The following is a 20,637-nucleotide window of genomic DNA, read 5'->3' on the forward strand; positions in this document are numbered from 1 at the left end:
AGGAGGGAAAAACTGTGAGTTTACTGAAATGTCCTTGCTGTTTGTTTGTAGTCAAATGAAACTCAAGATTAAATTTATGGAACAAAAATTTATTATTATTCATAAATAAATTTTCGAGGATAATGTATTTTAGTGTATTCGAATTTACGTCTTTTTATATTAAAAATAATATTTTATACCAATCGAACTAATGATGAATTTGAATAGACTGTATTTAGCTGCTGTTAGTGTAAAAATAACAGTGACAATAAGACTAAATATTATAGTAATACTAAAACATGAAATAAAAAATAAGTTAAACACAACGTATCACTTATTTAAATTTACACTGAGACTCAATCCGCTGATATTCACAAAATTAAAAAAAAACATTATTTAAATGATATAAAATTTCTTACAGCTTATTTTCCAGCCTTACTTGTGGTGTTGGGTGACAAAATTTAGGTGTGGTTTTAGGTGGGAATTTCAGCAGATTGTTTTGAATCCTTTCAGTTTACTGCCAAAATAAAATAAACAAGTAAGAAATTTATTCATCTGGTATTGACTTTTTCTTTTGGGTGTTAAGATGAGAGATCCAATGCAAATTTGCTACAGCGAGTACTACCTGTAGTTCATATGCACATGTTTTTTTTTTTTTTTTTGAGATTTACGAAATCCCTTTTGAACTAGTCTTGGATCAAGCATTGCTTGCAAATACATCATTGTGTGTTGATCTAATATGAGTCATATTAAAGCTATCAAATTCAAAAGGCATACACTAATCTTACTTCTACTTGAACCCAAAAAGATAGTAGCATGATCAATATCCTTTACTTTTTTTTTTCCAATTACGGGCATGGAATCATTTGCTTATCATGGTTCAGATTGTGTAAACGATGTTCTTTCTTAAGACCGAAAAAGAAGAAGATAGTTTTGGTTTTATAATAATTTCAGCTAAAACAATAATAGGTCAAATTTTACGTATAGTCCACATACTATGTGACTCGTGTAGATTCAATACCTGCACCTTTTGAATTTTAATATTTCAATTTTGCTATTGTATAATAATTGTTAGACCTATAAATAAAATGATATTATCTGAAAATTAAAAAAAAAGTTGGCTTGATATTTACATATATAATAATATGATAATATGTTCTTTTCATCTTCATATTGATGATATTGTTTTATTTAATGGATCTAAGGGGTGATAATTGAGTTAGGGATTCAAAATATACAAAGATATATATTAAATTAGAGCGACTGAATATATGAAATTTCTATGGAAAATTGGGGCTGAGGAAGTCCCCCCTTTGCACTTGAAGACAATTGATGCCCCGGTTTTGTCCACCGCGACCACAAGCTACAGAAAACAATTTCAGCAAGGCAAGTCACCGCATATCCCCCAAGAAACCCCCACACAAGAAATTGAGTCATTATCTAAGACATGCATATTTTCCTATTAAAAATATGTGCAGTCACTTTTCCAAGCCTTTTTGCTAGGACTATTGTCTCCTTCATGGCAGTAACACATATATTTAAGGTTAAATTATACTATTAGTCCTTGTACTTTGTGAAAGTTGTGAATTTAGCCCATGTACTTTAATTCGCTCATTTTTTGTTCCTATACTTTTCAAATTTTAAAATTCCAGTCATTGTCAAATGATAACTATTGAATTCATTAAGCTAAGTTTTGTTATTTCCAAAATCTAAGTCAAGCATATTATCATATGTGTAATGTCATGTCAGCTTGTTATTTTCACATATTACTCACTAAAAATTCAGTTAATGGATTAATGATTATCATTTGCGTCAAGATTGAAATTTTAAAATTCGTGATGTAGAATGATCCAATTGAAAAATATGGACTAAATCTACAATTGTACATATAATACATGACTAGTAATTGAATTCAGACAAACGGATTTAACAACTATTGTTTGGTCAAGACTAAAATTTCAAAATTCAAAAAGTACAGGGCTAAAGTTGACCAATACTAAAAAAATAAGGACAAAAATTAGTCAAATTAAAGTATAAGGACTAAATTCATAACTTTTGCAAAGTATAGGAATTAAGAGCAGAATTTAACCTATATTTAAGCCAAATTTATATTTTTGACTTGAACTTGACAATTATTCCTACATCGAGATCGAGGGTTGAATTTTTTGGTCTAACTTAATCTTCGAACTAGGAAATTGTTCATACTTTGAGGCCTAATTTTTTTTAGTGCAAGCTGATCATTGTATTTTCATAAAAATAAAAGTTTAACCAAAAAAAGTTCAAGTGGAACACCCCTATACCCGGTTCGACCCAAGGAACTTGATATAGGAATATTACATTTGGTGCCAAAGTGATTTTGGCTAATCACTAATATATTTGAACAATAAAAAAAAAGTTTTCATAACTTATATTTTAGTCCCTACTACTTGGAACATATTTTATCTTCCTAAGTACATGCAATTCTATTCAAAATTTTGAAACATACCCTCTTGGCACTTGGAGATGCGATGAGATGGATGCTCACAACCTCAATTACAACTCTTCAAAATCACTGTACCTGCGTGTTGAAAATAAATGCGTTAAGTCGGTGAAGACTTAGTAAGTACCCATGATATTCAAAATTCAATTAAATTTCTTAATTTCCAATATCTCGTTTCTTTGTTTATTTATCATATTCATTTGTAACTTTTTACCTATTTCACAATTTAGTCCTTAAGTCCTCAAATCAACTTATAAAAATTACTGCTTTTTTTTATACATGTATCATATTTCACCCTTTAATGTAAATTTTCATGATTCTCTCACTATTTCTTTTACAATTTATTTTTAATTCAATATTTCAAACATGAATCAAAGATAAACATTTACCTTGTAATGAAAATTGTTTACCTTTTTAGCAGAGGCCCAGTAGACTAAACAGAACACTTAGTATATGCGGAACTGATACAGAGATGCATTATTATGCACTATTAAACAGATAGCACTAAAGTTCTATACAGAGAGCATAAATGTGCTAAACGGAGAGCACTAATGTGCTAATAATCAGAGAGCGTGCTAAAGTTCCTTAATGGCATGCCACTAATATCCCAATAGTTATTATCTCGTCTACTTGGGCAAATTATATCATGCACACATATCACTTTTACACTTTTGCATAATGCTTTTACATACTTTACAATTTAATCCTTGTACCAAAAATCTGTATACTTATATCTTCACTATCTTTAATATATGTAATATATTTCTAAATTCATTATTCATCCATAATTCACTAATAATCATTATCATGTATTTCACATAGCACTTTTATATATTTTGTAATTTAGTCATTAGCACACAATATTTCGTGTAGCAATATATTTTAATTTTAATAACACATATAACATAATTCAATACTTATTAATATTCCAAAATTCACTACAACATCAAATTTTCTCATTCTAAGTGTTATGCACTTCATTTTTCTATTTCTAATATAAATTTTCCTAAATTTATGATTTAACCCTTAATTTCCATAAATTAGGAAATAATTGTAGTTTGGATTACAAAATTCATATATTCTTTTATTTTGCATTATGTGCTTTATTATCAATATTTCCTTGTAAACTTTTTATAACTTTCCAATTTAGTAACTTAAAAAAAAGAAGGTTTTATTCATTATTAAACAATTTTTCTTTCACAACTCACTCAATTCACATAATTAATTCCACTATCTCATTTTCCACATCAAATTTCTATGTATTTCACTTGTATTATTTCCACGACATGTATTTCTCAAGTCTTTCAAATTAGTCTTTTCCATAAAATTTCACATTTTCCCATGATTTTACTTATCTAATACTTTGTATATTTTTCACTAACACATAACCCAACTATTATACTTTTATTATAATTTTCTACTTCACATAGTAAACTATTTCACACTATTTTTATTTTTATTTACTTAATTACCACTTAGTTTACAAAGATCACATTTTAATCCTTAAATAACAAGGAAGTTCAAGGATACTTACCTCTTTTTCTATCAAAATCTCTTGTTTTTCTCTTCTCCTACCACTTGATTCACTTACTCAACTTCTCTCTTCATCAACATGTCAAAAACACAATATTTTCTCATGAGAAATCTTTACTTTAACACCGTTTTTATGCTTTTCTATCAATACTAAACTTAAAAATAACATAAAACCTTAACATCCATACCTTATTCTCTCGAAACCAAACTTTAACTTGACTTTATCTCTCCTCCGACTTCTATTTTCTTGAATCTAACTTGATATTCTAGCTCCCCACGGTCTCCATAATATTTTTCTCTCTTGATGGCTATGGAAATTCTTTTGATTTTTAAGTGAAAATAGTAAATTTTTGATAAAAGGACCAAATTGTAAAGAAAATAATTTTTTTCCTTTTCTTCTTCTCACGTAGGAACCATGGAAAGATGAAGAGAATTCTTCATTTTTCTTTCATTATATACTAAATAAAATAATTAAACATAATTAAATCTCAAATCAAAATATTAATAAACTAATATTTATTTAATTAATCTAAAATATCACCAACATCATCATTACTCTTCAAACTTATCTTCCTTGCTAAATGACCATTTTGCCCCTCGTGATCCTTCAAAATTCTTCCGTTGAATCATCACTCATTTTAGTAAAATTACAATTTAACCCCTCAAAAATTTTCCACTTATTCAATTTGGTCCTTATTCATCCATTTTCCTTAGCTTTTGGATCATTCCAACCTTAAAATATTTGCACTATTAGTCCTTCAACTTTTTTATATTTACACTTAACCCCTAAAAATTTGAGTTGGGCCACAAAATTTTTCTCACTTTTGCGATTTAGTCCTTTCTTGAATTAATACATCATAATATACTTCCTAAATAAAATTTGTTGACATAACTGAAATTTTATTTTTTTGTCACTTTATTTCTTTATTTTACTGTACCAATGATAATATTTCACTTTCTTACTATAGCAACTTTCCGGGTGTTACATCAAATTTCAATGCGAGAACAATTAGCAAGTCTAAAGTTGTATTATTTGGTTATTTGAATGAGTGTTAGATCTTCGTAGCACCTTTAGTGTCGGATAACGATATAACGACTAAAATGTTATAAATTTGTAATGCCAGTGACCATTTCAGACAATTTGGATACCCATCCGTTTTCCTCTTATGGTTAGGAATTGCGTTAAGGCTATCAAATATTGAAGCTCTACAATGGCAATTGTATTTTTACCAAATCAAACTCATTATGTGTTATACAATATTTTTAAAATCGTATTAGTCGTTAAATCGATCATGTCATTAATTTGTTGGTTCAGACAGTTCAATTAAAAAATTATTATAAAATTTATAAAAGAATAGTTTCAGTTAATTTTTTAATATGGTTCAACTGATTCACATTAAGTCACGATTCAATTGATCTAAAATCTATTTTTAATTTAATCGATTGAATTAATCCGATTCAGATAATGCGGATGACTTAATTCTCAACCATAAATAACATTAGCTCAAAAGAATGATGAATAGTGTTTTGTCATTAAAAAAGTCGAACACCAAAAGAAAATGTAGGACGAAAAATCTTTGAATTGAAATGAGGTGTGAAATAGTAAAGTTAGATAAAAGTGAAGTGAAAATGATAAGGAATCTTAAACATCATCTTGATATCGCCTATACTTGGGGAAATATAGAAAAGAACCCTATGTAAACACACTGTGACTTAACAGGACAAGACACTGCAACCTTACATGTTAAATTATTTCCAGCACTTAGATCTCAATTTTCATTAAAACCCTATTGTGCTCTAAAGCTTATAGTATTAATAATACCCGTATAATTGGATTGGCTTGAGTTGAGCTGTGCTAGGCTGGTTGGCTTCACATTTTTTTAGCTTAACCACCTTTCAAACTCATAAATAACTCCATTTTTTTTTGTCATTTTATGGTGTAAACATAAAAAAAGGGAAAGATCAATTACAAAATAACATGAGAATCATAAAGCAAAATCTGGTCATCATTCCTTATTTCAATAGCAACCTCTATAGATATATTTTGGAAAACGCGGGAGTCACAAAAAATTCTCGTCATCAGCTGCTAAATTTTTATTCCTCAATCTTTTTTATAAAGTAATTGAATTCTTAAAACTAAATTCTTATTCAATTGTTCTTAGAGTCTATCATTAATAGCTTCAATAACTAAAGCACAATCAACTTCGACAGTGATATTAATCCATTTTATAGGCTAAACCCATTGTAAACCATCATAAAGTATTCACACTTTTACTTCTTTCTTTTTTATATTACATCTATCGACATTAATCCTACAAAATCATCTACAGTAATCACCTCTAGCCGGCGGACGGTAAACATCTTTTTTTCTTTTTAATGTCTAACTTCAATCGAATTAAATCAAGGCTCCAAAGTCCAAGCTTCAATTTTTTTATTCACTAAAAATATGGGAGAAATTCAAACAGATGAAATCGAGGCTCCAAATTTTAATTTCTACAATAAAAACAAAATAATCCATCAAGTAACTATTATTATAATAATTACTTTTCTTGTTGATGTGGGTTTAAACCGACCGCCTTTCATCTCTCTCTAAAAAGAAATAATCCAAAAATATGTTCATAAAAATTAATGGTGGTCACCAGCCATACAATTAATGAAAGGAAGATTTGTTAAAGATATGAGCATCAATTCATACGTAAATGTAATGATCGGGTAATTTGTGTTTTACATTGTTGAGTTAATTTACTTTAATTAATATCGTGATAAAATTTAAACATAATATTTTTTTTATTTTATTTTTATAGTTTGTGTGTCGTTGTTATTGTGAGAGTCACATGTGCACAATTATGTTTTTAATGTGTGCATGTTATATGCTTTTCTTTCATTGAGTGGCATCAGCCTGACTATGATAAATAGTTCAGGATGATAGAAAGGAATTAGACAAATCCAAAAGAATACAAATAATCATCATTTCATAGATTTATATTTAGAGTGTAATTGTTATTGGACCATTAGATTTATCAGGCACTTCACACATTAAATCGACTGTCTTTGACAAATATCTCTCGTTTCAATGGTTGAGGATGATAATTTTACAACTTCCAAAATTTATATGAAATGGTTTACAAATATCGGTAAACTATATATTTATCTAGTAGGAGATGCTCCTATAAATCAAATCCAATGTCCAAAATTGCAAGCTTTGAGGAGGAATTTAGTGTGGATCCAATCTACCCTAAGAGGCCAAGGCAAAGGAAATAGAAATCTATGGTATCCCTATGGCATAAGTGTACATGTCAATGAAGTTGATTGAGCTAAGCAAAATGGTTGTGGTCGAACCAACATTCTCGAGGTAGAGGTTAAGGCAGAGTGTTATTGCAAAAGATATTTTAGTTATCGTATCTCTCGAACTTAATGAAGTCTAGGATTTTTTAAATGTAGAGATCTATCATGGAATTATCTAAATCAAGAATAAATGTTTGATGTATTAATTAGAGGCATTGATAAATTTGACTTTCATTTTTATTTTCAATATTAAAATTTGACTTTATTATTATTATTCAATTGATAAATTTTTACTTTTTTTAAAAAAAATTACTATTTATCTTTTGAAATAGTACTATTAAAAGCATTAAAAATTTTAAAATACTCCAAGAACAATTAAATGAATTAACATTCAAAACCTTAAGAATATTAAAATAGTGTAGACTACATCTTCCAATATTTTCATCTTAACAAATCGAGCTTCTATGACAATAATATTAAACTGGACAATAAATGGATTAGACTCTTATCTCATGAATCTTTAAATACCCTTTCTACCCTTCTAAACTTTAGTCCTCCAGATTTGAATTCGTATCTAAAGGGGGCCCTCACTCTGTCCAGTTCCCATCCTTTCACCACCTGACAAACGAATAAAACCGTTAGGGGTAATCTCGCAATTACATTGAAACCTCAGTGGCAAATTCTACCTGCGCCGAAATTTCAGTCCCTTCGACATGATCTCGCCACCCGAAACCGCTGTGCTCGAACCCCTATAGTACTGCTTCTCACTTCAAAGACAAAAAGAAATTCAAATCTAATTCACTCTTTTACCCTCTCCCCACAATCGCTCAACATAACGTTCCACCCTCAAAATTTTCATAAAACATTAGGGATACTTTAGTCAAAATTAATAAGCAGCCTTATGTTTCTGTTGTTGTTATATTAATCTTCAGAAGCCCATAATTTCAAATTTTGGATCGTTACAATACCTCGGCGCTATAGAAAAAAAAAAAAAAAGGAAAAAAACGCAGGGCCAGAGTCTGGCTCCGCTAGCTTGTACCTTACGCTATGGATGTTGTCCTTTGTTCTTCGTTTTCTTATTTTTCCCCCTTTTGATGAAATAAACATTTTTTTTGCTTTGAATGCTACAGTTAAGTTGGCTCAACCGTAGTCATCGCCGTTATCAACTCAAACTCGCCGTTTCCAAGATTCCTAGGGTTTCTAAGCGAAAATCAATTTCAAATTTTCGATGGAAATGGCGGCGGACTTTGGTTCTGGTTGTTTCAGGTGAAGTTAGAGCAGCATTGTAGAGTGAGGAAGAGGGATTAAGTTTTGGAGAGAGAAAGACAAGTAAAGAGAGATGGAAGAAGAGATGGAGATGGAGATGGAGATGGAGATAGAGGCAGTGTTGGACGTGAGAGAGATCGATCTTAATTACGAGTTCGATGCGGCTAGATTCTTTGATTTCACGAGCGAGGAGTCGCCGGTGGAGGCCAGAGAAGCTGAACTTTGGTTCGAGTCGGCCCCAAGTTATCCTCCTTCTCGTCAGTTTCTCTTTTGCTTAATAATGTTTGCTTGAAGCAAGAATTTTTCACTATTATTTCAGTTATTATTACTATCGTTCCTTCTTGTTTGATTAAAGAAAACATGCCGTAGAAATATTTAAATTTCTTTCTTAAAAATAGAGTTATTATATCAATGATTGTCGTTTCTTTACTTTCTTTTGGGTTGTAGCTTTTGTGACAAAGTTAGTTATAAGAGAGGAAAGTCTCCTGGAAAATGTTACTACATCTCCTAAATGTGATGAAGATACTAATACATTACATGAAAGTGATCCGGAAAATATGATGGCGTTGGGATTTTCAGCTGTGTGTACCATTAACAAAGGTACAATTAACCATATTTAGCATCTTATATGAGGTGCTTTTCTTTCTTTGAACTTGCTTTCTGTTTAAATTTTAAGGCCGAATGATATAGTTTAGCTTATATTAATAAAGAGCCGTGGAAGTCGGTTAAGAAGAGGCAGTCTGAGACAAGTTTGTGCTTCTGCAGGCAATTATATGAAACATTTGTGTTTGAGTGTTTCTAGAGTTCTTGGTTAAACCCTTGATTAAAAGGGAGGATAGATCACCAAGAAAAATGTTAAAAAGAAAAAAAAGGATGATTTTCTTCGGAAAATCTGAAAACTGTGCTGGACTGACATTGTTGTTTTTCAGGAAATGAAGGAACTAAGGGAGGGATCTCCGCCCATATACAGAAAATTTTACAAAATGCTCTGAATAAACCATTCCAGTTAACTTCAGGTGACCAAGATGCTTATTCGAAGTAGTTTTCAAGCTTTATTATTGTCATTTTTGCCTTCTTTCAAGTATTAAGATTGTTTTTAACATTACTTCCTATACTTTTGCTCACTTCAGTTTTTTCGTTCACTTCCCAGGGTTGACAACTTACAATCATTTACCCAGTGATAAGTTAAAAACTAGACCCAAGAGTGTAAAACCTGTGCCTAGGAGCTCAACTCTTATGAAACCTACTGCTAGCCAGTTAGCCAAACAAAATCGACCCACTCAAGTTGCTACGTCCAGGCAAGTCATGGAAATGCCAAACAGACTTTTCTTTTCTAATTTGATCATAGTCTCATTCTCACAATCCTGTATTTCACAAAGAGAGAGTATCTTACCTCTTGGAAGTGGCTGCTTTCAGTTTGAATATTGTTGAGTTTATATCCTATTTAGCAATATTAGATCCTTAAATTAAGGTTTTTCTATTTTGGTTTTGTTTTGTAGATTTCAGAAGCTACTGGTTCTAAACAGTAACAGAAGCCTAGGTAATTCTTCTGTGGTTGAAAGTCAAGCTGCCAAGAGGCAAAAGCTAGAGGGAGGTCTCTTGCATAAGGTACATGAGTTCGTGAAATTCCCCTCCTCCCACCATGGTTGCTCATACTTTGCAGGATTTCTCATGGCAGCTATTTGTATAATGTGTTGGTTTTAAATCATAATGAAGTGGTTTTTATATGGGAACCTTGCCTTTTAATGTTTGCAAGTTGGCAACTCAAATGAGTGCATGTAATCGTAAGGTCCTCCTACGGGTTTTGTTTTTCATAATATGAAGTAACAAACCAATTAAAACTGAGAATAGAGGCAAACTAGATGTTGCATAGATCAGTTCTCCTAGTGGGCATCTAACTTCATTTTTCCCACACTAGATCTGATGTTGGTATTTGAAATTTATCATTAATTTCTATTACTATTATGGTTCAGTTTACATGTTTATTGAATAAGCTTCTGGTTTGGGCTAACTTTTTTTCTGCATGGCAGGTTGAGGAGGTGAAGCAGCAAACCACTTTGGTCCACAAGGCACCTAAAAAGGTACACTGAATTATGTTTAGTTTTTGGAAGTGCAGTTGGATCTTAACCCGTGTTGTGTCTAAAATATTCTGAGATTTTCATTGTGGTTATGCAGGATGGAGCTAAAGATAGAAATGCCATCAATACCAAGCTCAGGCTTACCATTCCAAGGGAACCTGAGCTTGAAACAGCACACAGGGCTCAAAGAATTCGGTTAGTTCAGGTCACTGTTTCTTTACATGTTGAGGTGTAAAGTATAGGTATTATTAACAAGCTGCTGGTGCGATATTGTCTTCATTTCAGGCCTAAGAATGATACAGAAGAAGAGCATGTTACATCTGTCACACATAGATTCAAAGCACGCCCATTGAATAGAAAAGTTGGTACTTATGATTTTACAAAAGGGACATCCTTCAAATCTGATTTTGTTGTGCTTATGATCTCAAATATATGTTTAAAAATTGCAGATTCTCGAGGCTCCTTCATTGCCTCTTCCAAAAAAGAGTGTTCCAAAGTTGCCAGAGTTTCAAGTAAGTGATGAACAGTAATTTCTTGCTTGTTCCTGAACTAATAGGATTTTGCAGAAGCATCGAAAGCAATATTTTTTTACCAAAACGAGGTTGCTTGTCCTCCATATGTAGCTTAGATTGCTGTCTTATTTCTCCTCAGGAATTTCACCTGAAGACACAGGAAAGGGCAGTGCATCTCTCATCAGCTGTATTCTCCTCTTCAACCCATACAAATGCTGTTGATAAGGTTTGCTGCTGATTTTTTTATTTGTCATCTTAACTTAGGCTTTTTCATATCTGGAAAATTTTTGCTCTTGCAGGGGTTTGAGAAACCTTGTATAATTTCTGCTAATGGCAATGAAACTAGAGAAGCCAGAAGGTACAGTGCTTTAAAATCCAACTATCTAGAGACTGTAGTTTTATGCAGAATATACGATGTAGGTATCTATTCAAGCATACATTTATTCTTGTGCTAATTCTTTTGTATGTGGGTCCCTTTGTGTTTCTTAGTTTTAAGTTCGTATTGAATCTGATAAAGGAGTGACACTGGTTTTTTCTTTTTTGCATCCTTAGACCTAGTTTCATGGATGCCACTAGCCAGGATGTCTGTGACAAAAAGTACAACTTCAAAGCTCGTCCTTTAAATAGGAAGGTAAAGAAAGAACAAATTACATCAATGTATTGTTTGTTTAAATGCTTGAGCTAGGTATCAATAAATATATAATTCCCTCTGCAGATATTTTCCAGTAAAGGTGATATTGGTGTTTTTCGAAATATCAAGAGGGAAACCACGGTGCCAATGGTATAGCATAGAATATCTTTCCTCTCCATATACACACTGATTGTTTGCTGAATTGTTTGAGATGATATTGTGCTTTGTCTATCAAACAGGAATTTAATTTCCATACAGAGAAGAGGGTTCCGCAAAATCCACCCATTGAACTTTTTAGTAAGGTAAACCTGAATATGATTTTCAGTTATGCTTAATTGGTGTACATCCTTTTATATTTCTAATTAACATTTAAAATGTTTGATCTTTTCAGGGTTTTATTGATTGCATGATATTTTTTTTCTTTTCTAAATACTCTATTTCTGCCTATTTTGCCTGCAGCTATCTCTTACAGCTGAGCTACAGCCAAGCAATGGATCTCAGATGACGTCCTCTCGCCCTACCTTCACATCTACAAAGGTTATCCTGGTATGTCAACTGTATTTTCTGTTTAGCACTTATAAATTTTCAATCTTTCTTAGTGTGGTATTCATATAGTTCTTCTTTGGTATAAGGGCTCAAAAGAAAATAGATTAACTTCTTTCCAACCAGAAAACGAGGTAAGTGTTGTAATTTCTGCCTCTCCCTCCTTCCCCACCATCTTGTAGTACATCTAATGACATTTTCTTACAGATGAGATATTTGGCAAAAGAGAAAACACTTCTATGGGGGAAATAGTCACTGAAGTTGGTAACCAATTGAGCACAAGGTACGTTGGGATCATTAACACAATAATCTCTCTTTCGTCTTCCCTTCTTAATTGTTGATTTTCAAGAACAAATTACTCTACATAGAGATTACACAGGAGCTTGGGCATCCGCTGAAAGTGAAGGCACGCTCCCTAATGGTTTCTCATCATGTCGACATCTTAATATGCTGCTGTTGATTCAGAATTTTGACGGATCTAACAGTTTGACAAATGCATAGATCTCATCAACATAGTTTTTCTATCCCTTGTTGCAGTATATGGAATCTGTGGAATATCCATTAGAAAGTTTATATTTAAAGGAACTGGTTGTTAGATGTACTTTCGTGCTCCATATACTTCTGGGTCACAACTGACCAAGTGCATAATAATACAACGAAAATGTTATACATATCTGTACAGCCCCAAATCTGCCATTGTTTCAGTCACTTTCTCCATTGTATTCTTTGTCCACATGCTTTATACCATAAGCATTTTTGAAGGGCCACTTCGCCTTGTATTTGTTATAGCAGTGGCGAGACCATTAGGAGACATTGTCTGCAAAAGGAATGCACGAAAAAAGGGTTCGACATGAATAACATAGATATGAGAGCCCCTTGCTTAAAACTCAAGGAACCTGTTTTGCATACTTGATTTTTTATTTTGTTCTTGCTGGAACACGCTTGCTTGCGTACTCTTAAGGACAGATTTGGATAGAAGGCCAAAAATAAAACCTGTAGGTAGTGTTTTAGTGCTTTCTGATGTTATGATTTCAGTGAAACGTTATTGTTGAATAAGTTATAATGTTTGATATACATAAAAATGTATTGATTAAAATCATACGAAAATTACATAATTTGTTTCACTAAATACTTTTTTAGGATTGTAATGATAATTTACGAATTTACCTTTATTACATAAAGGATAATTCTCATATTTTATTTTTAAAATAAATTTTATTTTTAACAAATATTTAGATTAAATATTTAATAATAAAATTTAATTGATAATTTTTAAATTATTTTTAAAATTTTAATTTTAATTAGAAGTAAAATTGTTTTAAATTTGTCTTGCTTATATTTTTTAAATATAATAAGGCATATATAAATTCATGGATATATGAAACTTATTTTGAAAATTAAAAAAAAAAACTCGAAATCATGTTTTATTTTAGCTAAAGCTAACCCATAGAAATATAAAAAAAATAGTTGATTTCAAATATTATTTTGAGCAAAACTAAAAATAATTAAATCATAATAATGTAAAACCATAAGCCATACGACTTAAATGGAACAATTCTACCTATATTCTCCAAAAAAAAAACTAAGTATTTATATAAATAGAAGTGCTAAATCAAATTTCTAGCTAGGAAAAAAAGTAAAATTAGAAAAAGGAATTTACTTGCGAAGAATCCGTTAAGTAATAGAAAAATAGTAATTTTTTCACCTTTTATCATGGTAATCACATTGCGATGGTTATGAGAAAGTAAAAATTAAATTTTAAAGAAAGTAAATATAATTTGACTTGCCAAACGTTGGACTCACTTTCTAACTGACTAAATTTCTAATAGAAAAATGACTACTTCCCATCGTATCAAACCCTACGATTTGGTAATTTTGATATGATATGAAAATTAATATATTGAGTTTTAAATGTAGGCATAATATTTTTAACTTAATGACACATGTAATATATTAACACTGTGGACTGAAAGTTGGAAGGCATTAACATGGTTTGGCTTTAGTTCTTTATATATTCGTTAGCACATTTCAACCATCACAGTTTGAATCTTGCCAACAATTTCATTTGATGGGTGTTCCATAAACACTACATGCATTCCTCCCTTCATCTGAACTTTTTCTAGGGTGGAAGGCAGAGCAATGGAAATAAGACTATCAATATCAAATTACAGCATGTAAAAAGGGGTCTCACAAATTTCAGAATTGAAATATGCATAAGGAATGAGAAAGCATATTATAAACTTCAGTTTTCTTATTTGCAACCCAGTCAAATCTCTCTTTGTTTAATATTCACACACATGGCAGGCCATTTTCGCAATGTGTCAAATGAAAACCATGAAATTACAGTTAACCATTTTGAAATAGTCCACTATAGGAACAGTTCTAAAGAAATTAAATATTCTAAACCTGCTTGATTCTTGAAGCTTTTTGTACCCTCTTCCATGCCATTTGGCTGTGCCGATCTTAGCCGAATTCACATATACCGAAATTAATAGTCTGCCTATGTGCATCAGAAACCTTATAAATAGTCTGCCTATGAAACTCTTCAATGCGACCATATAAAGAACACACCATCAAGAAAACTAAAGAACAGTTGCTTACTCCACAATGGCCTCTTCCAACATCTTCTTCATCATAGCTATTGTTGCTTTCTTTGCAGTTCCTTCATGTTTGGCCACCGAGTTTACTGTTGGTGATGAGAAAGGATGGAGTCTTGACTTTGATTACCAAAGTTGGGCAGCTGGAAAGGAATTTCATGTGGGAGATAAGCTTGGTAAACCAACCTTCTCTCTCTATCTATAATCTAAAAATCATACATATATATACATTTAAAGTGATGAAAACATCTAAACAATTACAATTCTTCATGCAGTGTTCAATTATAGAGCAGGAGTTCACAATGTGATTGGTGTTAGTGGAATTGAGTTCCAACAATGTCAAGCATCAAGTAACAACATTGTTCGCTCCACTGGCAACGATGTGATCACACTTTCTACTCCAGGAAGAAAATGGTACATCTGTGGTGTACCCGGCCACTGTGCAGCCCGGAACATGAAGCTTAACATAACCGTGCTTGCTCAAGTGGGATCTCCGGCTACCGCTCCCGGTTCACCAACGTCACCATCTGCTGCAACACCAAATGTGGCGTTTAGCTTTTATGGATGGATTGCTGTCATGGTTAGCTTCATTGGGTTGGTCTTTGTTTGATGGTTCAATGGTCTTCTACATTCATATTCCTAGGTTAAACTGTTGTTGAGTATTCGTGTTTTTAAATTCCCTACTTTGTTTTTTTTTTAAGAGAATTGATTTGTGATCGTTTCTTTAAGGCTTATGACAGTACTTACCAAATCCCATCTCATAATTTCCATCTTCAAGGGAAAAATTAATAATGGTGGAATACCAATTTATCCGTTGGTGGAATTGCACCAATCATGTTGAATTTCATGATCAAGAAATTAAAACACGTGATTAATTGAACACTAACAGTAAAGGATAAATTACCGAATTCATGATAAGATTATAACATGATTAATTTAACGTGATTCGGTAATTGTTTCTTTGTCTAACATGATTATAATTGAATCACGTTTTTTTGTCTAACGTAATGATTTAACATGATTTAACGTGGTTCGGTAATCATGTTTCGAGTATTAATTAATCACCAATCAATTTAGTTTTGATTCTAAAAACTTTTAACCTTTAACATTAACAAAGAAAATCAAAACTGCAAAAAAGACCAAATTACACAACGTAAAAATGTTGAGAGTTAGATTTTTTAGAATCAAGACTAAATTGAGACAATATATAAATGTTGAAGGATAAAATTACTATTATGCCTATTTTAAAAGCTATCATGGTGACTAAAGATAAAATTAAATAATTAAATAATTAAATGATAACTTTTGATAATAAAAAAGAAATTTAATAATAGTTGGATAAGTAGTTTGCCCTCAAAAAAAACACAATGGGCTCAAATACTAAGGTGATAGACAAAAGAGAAAGGTATTGAATAGCAGCTAAATTTGAGAAAGAGTTTAGAACCAACCGCGTGAGGAGAGGGCTTTATTCATCCAATTTCCTAAACCATCTCCATTTCCCGCACTCTCCTCCAACAATAAAAAAAAGGTGGACATTTTTTTTATTCTGGTTTAAAGTTCATTCTCGAACGTGACTGTCATCCTTCAGATCACACTCACATGCTCCATTGTTGTATGGCAAAGGGAGCCCCCACACTGTTACCGTCTCATCCAAGATTGGGTTTAATTTTGTAGTTCAAACCTCCTGTTTTTAGAATGTGTTGTTGTAAACTGGGATCCAACAACCAGTAAGTAAAGACGTAAACGTGGTCACCCTTACAACACCAGACAAACAAATAATAATATGGTACAATTTGCGGTGCTGTCAGAATGGAAATCCAAAACATTTAATGAAAGATGAAAGTGGAATCATAGGTTAGATTCAATGTTTTTTCAAACAAGCATCGGCTAGATGGATTTGTTTGAAAGAGTTAGATTGGCTAAATAGATGAAACCGAGCTAAAAATGGATTAAATTAGTGATTAAATATATTTTCTCTAAAAATTAATTAAATTAAACAAATCGATAATCTTGCCACTTAATCTAGGGATAAATCTGAAAATGTTGGTTAAATTTCTTATATTAAACTTCTTATATTGATTGCAAGGAAGGCTAAGTAATTAAAACAAACGGAAGCAGGCCACGTTTTCTTGAATTGCCTTTAACTGACATCCAAAATCGACTGAGACAGGCCATGTATTAATACGACTCCAACACAAACAAAATTTAAAGCTAAAGTCACTCCGAGAGTAAAATTCTAACCACCACCGCAACTTTGAAAAGCCCTATGTCCCTCGGTGCAAGTTGCTGATTGGAAACCGTCACAATCAAGCCACATCAAGCTTAAACTACTAGACACATGCATACCAAGTTAAACAGGACAGGGTGCAGAAATATTTGATCATTTTGTAGCTGAAGTTGATGGACAGACACCTGTTCCATGGAATTTCACGATAAGACTAAATGAATTCACATTGATTTGAAAACGTTGGCTAAAGTGAAAGCTCGATCACTCAGGGAAAAGAAAAAGGCTTTACAATCAAAGTTAACATACAGCATGTTGGACAATGAAAACGCCTATCTAGGACTATTCCAAGTACCTAGCATTTAAAGTAAATGAATGGCGTCAATGACCTCAAAGGTTATCAAGAAATAGTCCTAAAGGTTGATTCATTGTCCATCAATTTTAAAACTTAAAACCATTAAATTTTAGACCACAATTCTATTTAACATATGAAAATGCACCCTGAAAAAAATATTAATCATGCATATAAATAGATCATCCGAGTAACCATCAAATAGTGTCAAATTATTACAACATATGAAGCTAAGAATTGATACAGCCCAAACTAAAGCTAACTAATTGAGACTAACTGAACTAAAACTTTCATACAAAACAAGACTTAGAGACCTATGCGTATAATCACACATTATAAATTTCGAACTTAAGTACTCAACACCCAAGGACTCAACATTTGCTAACTGAACCAAGTTCGAATAATGCAACAGCAAGATATACCCAACATATTGTAGTGGGAAAACTTTGTTTCTCAGCCATAAAACATAATAAACGAATATCTGAATTTGAGTCTTTATCAGCAGCACTCCATATTAAAGCAGCAGAAGCATATTATATAAAATTACAAACAGGGGAAAAGTGAAAGAGAGAATTTTATTCTCTTAAACCACCCCAAAAACAAAAAGGGAAAATAAAATGAAAACAAAGAGCATTTAACCCTTTTTCCCTCGATCGTTCCTATACAATCCAATCACAGTTTTCTTTCTTATCCAAATTCTCTTCTTTGATTATTTCCCTCCATTAAATCTAATCAAAAGTTTAACAAAAATTAAAAGCAAGGAATTGTAGTGAATAATAAAAAAGAGGAAAAAAAATTGTGACAATCAAAATGAATCCCATCCCATCCAATCTTATCTTCTTCTTTTTTTCTTTTAATCTTATCAATGCGTTGTGAGTTGTAACTTTGATCTCTTCTTTGCCTCACTGTAAAGCACCACTCCCATTACTGTAACAGCGAATCCAGTCATCCCCATCACGGTCACCGGATTCCTGAAGATCATAACCGACACGAATGCTGCTAGAGCAGCTTTGGCATTGCCCAGCACCTGCAATGTAAGTGCACTTGTATGTTTGGTGACCAAGAAATTTGCCAAATTCACCAAATAGGCCACCGTAGCATTCCCAAGCAACAAGAAAACAATGAAAGAATCACTCCTAGCTTTCTCTAATGTGATTCTCGCAACGTTCCCTTCGATGTATAGAGTGAATGGTAACAAAATCATGGCTGCCATAGGTGCCATGTACAACAATAAGTTCATGGAATGTAACTTTTCAGCTTCACTGGTTAATAAGATTCCTTGAACGACAGATTTCAAAGCACGGCCAGCAGTGGAACCGATGCAAACCAAGAAGCCAAAGAGGTTAAACAAGGGCTCACTGTTACTAGCCAAAACAATTCCAAACACCACAGGCAAAAGCGCGAAATAAACCTCACCGGATTCCTTCTTGCAAGTGATTAAGAAAGCGAAAATGGCGGTGAAGAAAGGTGTCGTGGCGCCAATAGCTTGGTTAAACGATACCGGAATGTACCTCAAAGAAGTGTTCCCACACACGACGGAGAAACAAAAAATGACACTCAAAGCAAAGATCTTGAGGAACTGCTTCCTCGATAAAATGTGTTGCCTTGGAACTATTTCCAGAAAGTTTATGGCAGCGTAACTGTAACAAGCACAGGAGATCATGTGAAGCATGGTGAGGAAGATCGGGTAACGGTAGCCATAGAAGCTTAAGAGATACTTGTTAAGTATGAGGACTCCGATGTTGGACATGAACCACGAAGCAATGATCAGCGCCGTTAAAAGGTTAGGAGAGAGATGGGATCCAACGTTGTAGATGCTGTTCCTGACATCAGCCGTTGGAGTCACTGGAATATCCAAAACTTCGTGGTCGGCGGTAGCCGTTGAGTCCAACCTTGGATTGCTCATTCTTCTTGTGGTCCATGTCTGCGCTTCCACCATTTGGCTGTTTTGGATGACAGTAAAGATTAACTTTCAAGCCCAAAAATTTTGATTTTTTTGAAATTTCAGAGAACGAGAAGCAGAGAGAGGAACTTTTGGGCTTGTTTTTGTGTGGTTGGCTAGATCTGAAAGGGTAAAGAGAAGAGGATATGTGCAGTAAGAGTGATCTAATCTGAAGGTGGAGATTTAGATTTGAGAAAATGGAGTAATGGGAAGCGTTGGATTAGACGAATAAAATAAAACAGTGGTGTTGTCCGATTCAATTTCCTAGTGAAAGGGAGTTTTAGTGTTGGTGGGACTGTCGGTAGTGGATTCGCCAGCAAGCAACACGCTGGTCTGAATCTCAACTCTGACCAAATTTTCTTCTTTCTTTTTATATTTACTCCAGAAATTACTAATACTATTTAACATTTTAACTACTCCTTTTATTCTTTTTACCTTCCTTTCTTTTACTTCGACAGTCAACAATGGTTTGCTACTTTATCACCGTGTGTCTTTTATGGATAAAACTATCATAAATTTTTTTGTATTAATAGTTAGATTACATTTTGCTCATTTGCTAAATAAAAAAGGTAGGCACATACATCAAATCAACGAACAAACTGTTCATTTTATCAAAATTTTTACCCATTTTTATTATTAAATTTTACCCCATGTACATTAATATGAAGTATATATAACACCTAATGTGTAATTATTTAATTATTTTATCAGTTATACCAATTTTTAATAATATAAATTAATAAAAAAAATTCATAGAAATGATATGTTTACCTTTTAATAACTCACATGATTTTATTTATTTATTTTTTAAGTAGAGAATGCAAAATATAATCATACTTACACGTGTAATTTTTTTCTTCTAACAGTAATTCAAGAGGTTTTTTTATACGTTTTAACGATGAATAATTAAGTAAATTTTGTTGAGGTAAAATGAGTTGAGAGTGGTTCAAATAGTTGTCTTTATTTAATTTGGTAATTTAAAGAAAAAAATCTTTGGATGTGTTGTTTTATTAGAGTTTATTGAGTGCATTTGAATCTATTCATTGAAGATTTTTTTTTTGAGAGAGTGCAAACTGAATTATAAACATTGTTGAATGTTTATTGCATAAGTTCTCAAGGAGAAGATTTGGAGGTGAGTATTTTAGTCTTTTTAAGTACAAATGTGATATCTCTATACTTGAATAGTGGTAGTGCGTGAATTACTTGTTGTATTGTT

The 20,637-nt window shown here is 32.3% G+C and overlaps 3 protein-coding genes across 6 annotated transcripts; 2 read left to right on the plus strand and 1 right to left on the minus strand.

Annotated features, from left to right (window-relative positions):
• The first annotated feature begins 7,941 nt into the window (after nucleotides 1-7,941).
• LOC107946976 (protein TPX2) lies at nucleotides 7,942-12,979 on the plus strand. 4 transcript variants are annotated; one of them, XM_016881492.2, is made up of 18 exons: nucleotides 7,942-8,799; nucleotides 8,990-9,142; nucleotides 9,472-9,558; nucleotides 9,693-9,840; nucleotides 10,042-10,150; nucleotides 10,573-10,623; nucleotides 10,718-10,815; nucleotides 10,906-10,981; nucleotides 11,070-11,132; nucleotides 11,272-11,358; nucleotides 11,432-11,490; nucleotides 11,685-11,763; nucleotides 11,848-11,913; nucleotides 12,003-12,065; nucleotides 12,223-12,309; nucleotides 12,396-12,440; nucleotides 12,514-12,589; nucleotides 12,686-12,979. In XM_016881492.2, the coding sequence occupies exons 1-17, from the start codon at nucleotides 8,616-8,618 to the stop codon at nucleotides 12,556-12,558; spliced, it is 1,500 nt and encodes a 499-aa protein (XP_016736981.2). In that variant the 5' UTR covers nucleotides 7,942-8,615; the 3' UTR covers nucleotides 12,559-12,589; nucleotides 12,686-12,979. The 4 variants fall into 4 exon arrangements, 2 of the variants coding, with proteins under 2 accessions (XP_016736981.2, XP_016736982.2); XR_005921942.1 differs by having other exon boundaries at nucleotides 8,010-8,799; nucleotides 12,406-12,440; nucleotides 12,675-12,979; XR_005921941.1 differs by having other exon boundaries at nucleotides 8,010-8,799; nucleotides 12,406-12,440.
• A 1,709-nt stretch (nucleotides 12,980-14,688) lies between these two features.
• LOC107944560 (blue copper protein 1a) lies at nucleotides 14,689-15,677 on the plus strand. Its single transcript, XM_016878377.2, has 2 exons — nucleotides 14,689-15,079; nucleotides 15,179-15,677. The coding sequence occupies exons 1-2, from the start codon at nucleotides 14,914-14,916 to the stop codon at nucleotides 15,511-15,513; spliced, it is 501 nt and encodes a 166-aa protein (XP_016733866.1). The 5' UTR covers nucleotides 14,689-14,913; the 3' UTR covers nucleotides 15,514-15,677.
• A 2,316-nt stretch (nucleotides 15,678-17,993) lies between these two features.
• Nucleotides 17,994-19,827, minus strand: LOC107946978 (probable sugar phosphate/phosphate translocator At1g12500). Its single transcript, XM_041107419.1, has one exon. The coding sequence runs from the start codon at nucleotides 19,416-19,418 to the stop codon at nucleotides 18,342-18,344; it is 1,077 nt and encodes a 358-aa protein (XP_040963353.1). The 5' UTR covers nucleotides 19,419-19,827; the 3' UTR covers nucleotides 17,994-18,341.
• Between the last annotated feature and the right edge of the window lie 810 nt (nucleotides 19,828-20,637).

This window comes from Gossypium hirsutum, chromosome D12 (assembly GCF_007990345.1).
Source record: "Gossypium hirsutum isolate 1008001.06 chromosome D12, Gossypium_hirsutum_v2.1, whole genome shotgun sequence".
Taxonomy (NCBI): Eukaryota; Viridiplantae; Streptophyta; class Magnoliopsida; order Malvales; family Malvaceae; genus Gossypium; species Gossypium hirsutum.